Source organism: Rhincodon typus, chromosome 11 (assembly GCF_021869965.1).
Source record: "Rhincodon typus isolate 14 chromosome 11, sRhiTyp1.1, whole genome shotgun sequence".
Classification (NCBI taxonomy): domain Eukaryota; kingdom Metazoa; phylum Chordata; class Chondrichthyes; order Orectolobiformes; family Rhincodontidae; genus Rhincodon; species Rhincodon typus.
This window is the reverse complement of record NC_063342.1, coordinates 71,800,826-71,801,647: the sequence shown is the minus strand read 5'-3', so window position 1 is coordinate 71,801,647 and position 822 is coordinate 71,800,826. Positions and strand designations below refer to the sequence as shown.

Below are 822 nucleotides of genomic sequence, written 5' to 3'. Positions count from 1 at the left end.
GCAGTATGGTGGGAGGGGTAAGAAGATAGCGGAGGGGGGTAAGTAGGGTTGTGGGGGAGCAGGTATAGAGGAAATGGGGACGTTTACAGAGAATTGGGGGGAACAGCTCAGCCCACGGACGCCCCCTCACCCTCTGACAGTGGTGACCATCTCTGACCATTTCCCCCTCCCCCCCAGCTCCCGCTTACAGTGGGGGGAGGCGCGATCCGGGGCCCGCGTCACTTCCGGCGGGCGGTTGGCGGTTTGAACGGAGCGCGCGCGGCGGGGCGGTTACGCTTCACCACCACCCATCCCCCCGCTACCAATCCCGCCAGGCTGGCGGCCCCGGCTCCCTCCCCATCCCCCTCCCCGGCGGTGGGCGGCCGCAAACACCGGGTCTGCATGGTGTCGGATTTCTTCTACCCGAACATGGGCGGGGTGGAGAGCCACATCTACCAGCTGTCGCAGTGCCTGATCGAGCGGGGCCACAAGGTGATTGTGCTGAGCCACGCGTACGGCGCCCGCCGCGGGGTCCGCTACCTCAGCCACGGCCTCAAGGTCTACTACCTGCCGCTGCGGGTCATGTACAACCAGTCGACGGCCAGCACACTCTTCCACAGCCTGCCGCTGGTGCGCTGGGTGCTGGTGCGCGAGCGCGTCGGCCTGGTGCACGCGCACAGCTCCTTCTCGGCGCTCGCGCACGACGCGCTCTTCCACGCGCGCGCCCTGGGCCTGCGCACCGTCTTCACCGACCACTCGCTGTTCGGCTTCGCCGACGTGAGCTCGGTGCTCACCAACAAGCTGCTGACCGTGTCGCTGTGCGACACCAACCACATCGTCTGC

General features: G+C 67.3%; 1 protein-coding gene across 1 annotated transcript in view; it reads left to right on the top strand.

The window, feature by feature from the left end:
• The window catches only part of piga (phosphatidylinositol glycan anchor biosynthesis, class A), a 23,187-nt gene that overhangs the window by 3,280 nt on the left and 19,085 nt on the right, over positions 1–822 (top strand). Inside the window, exon 2 of the mRNA XM_048602543.1 lies at positions 178–816. Coding sequence (XP_048458500.1) covers positions 178–816 — 639 coding nt within the window. The remainder of the gene's footprint in view (positions 1–177; positions 817–822) is intronic.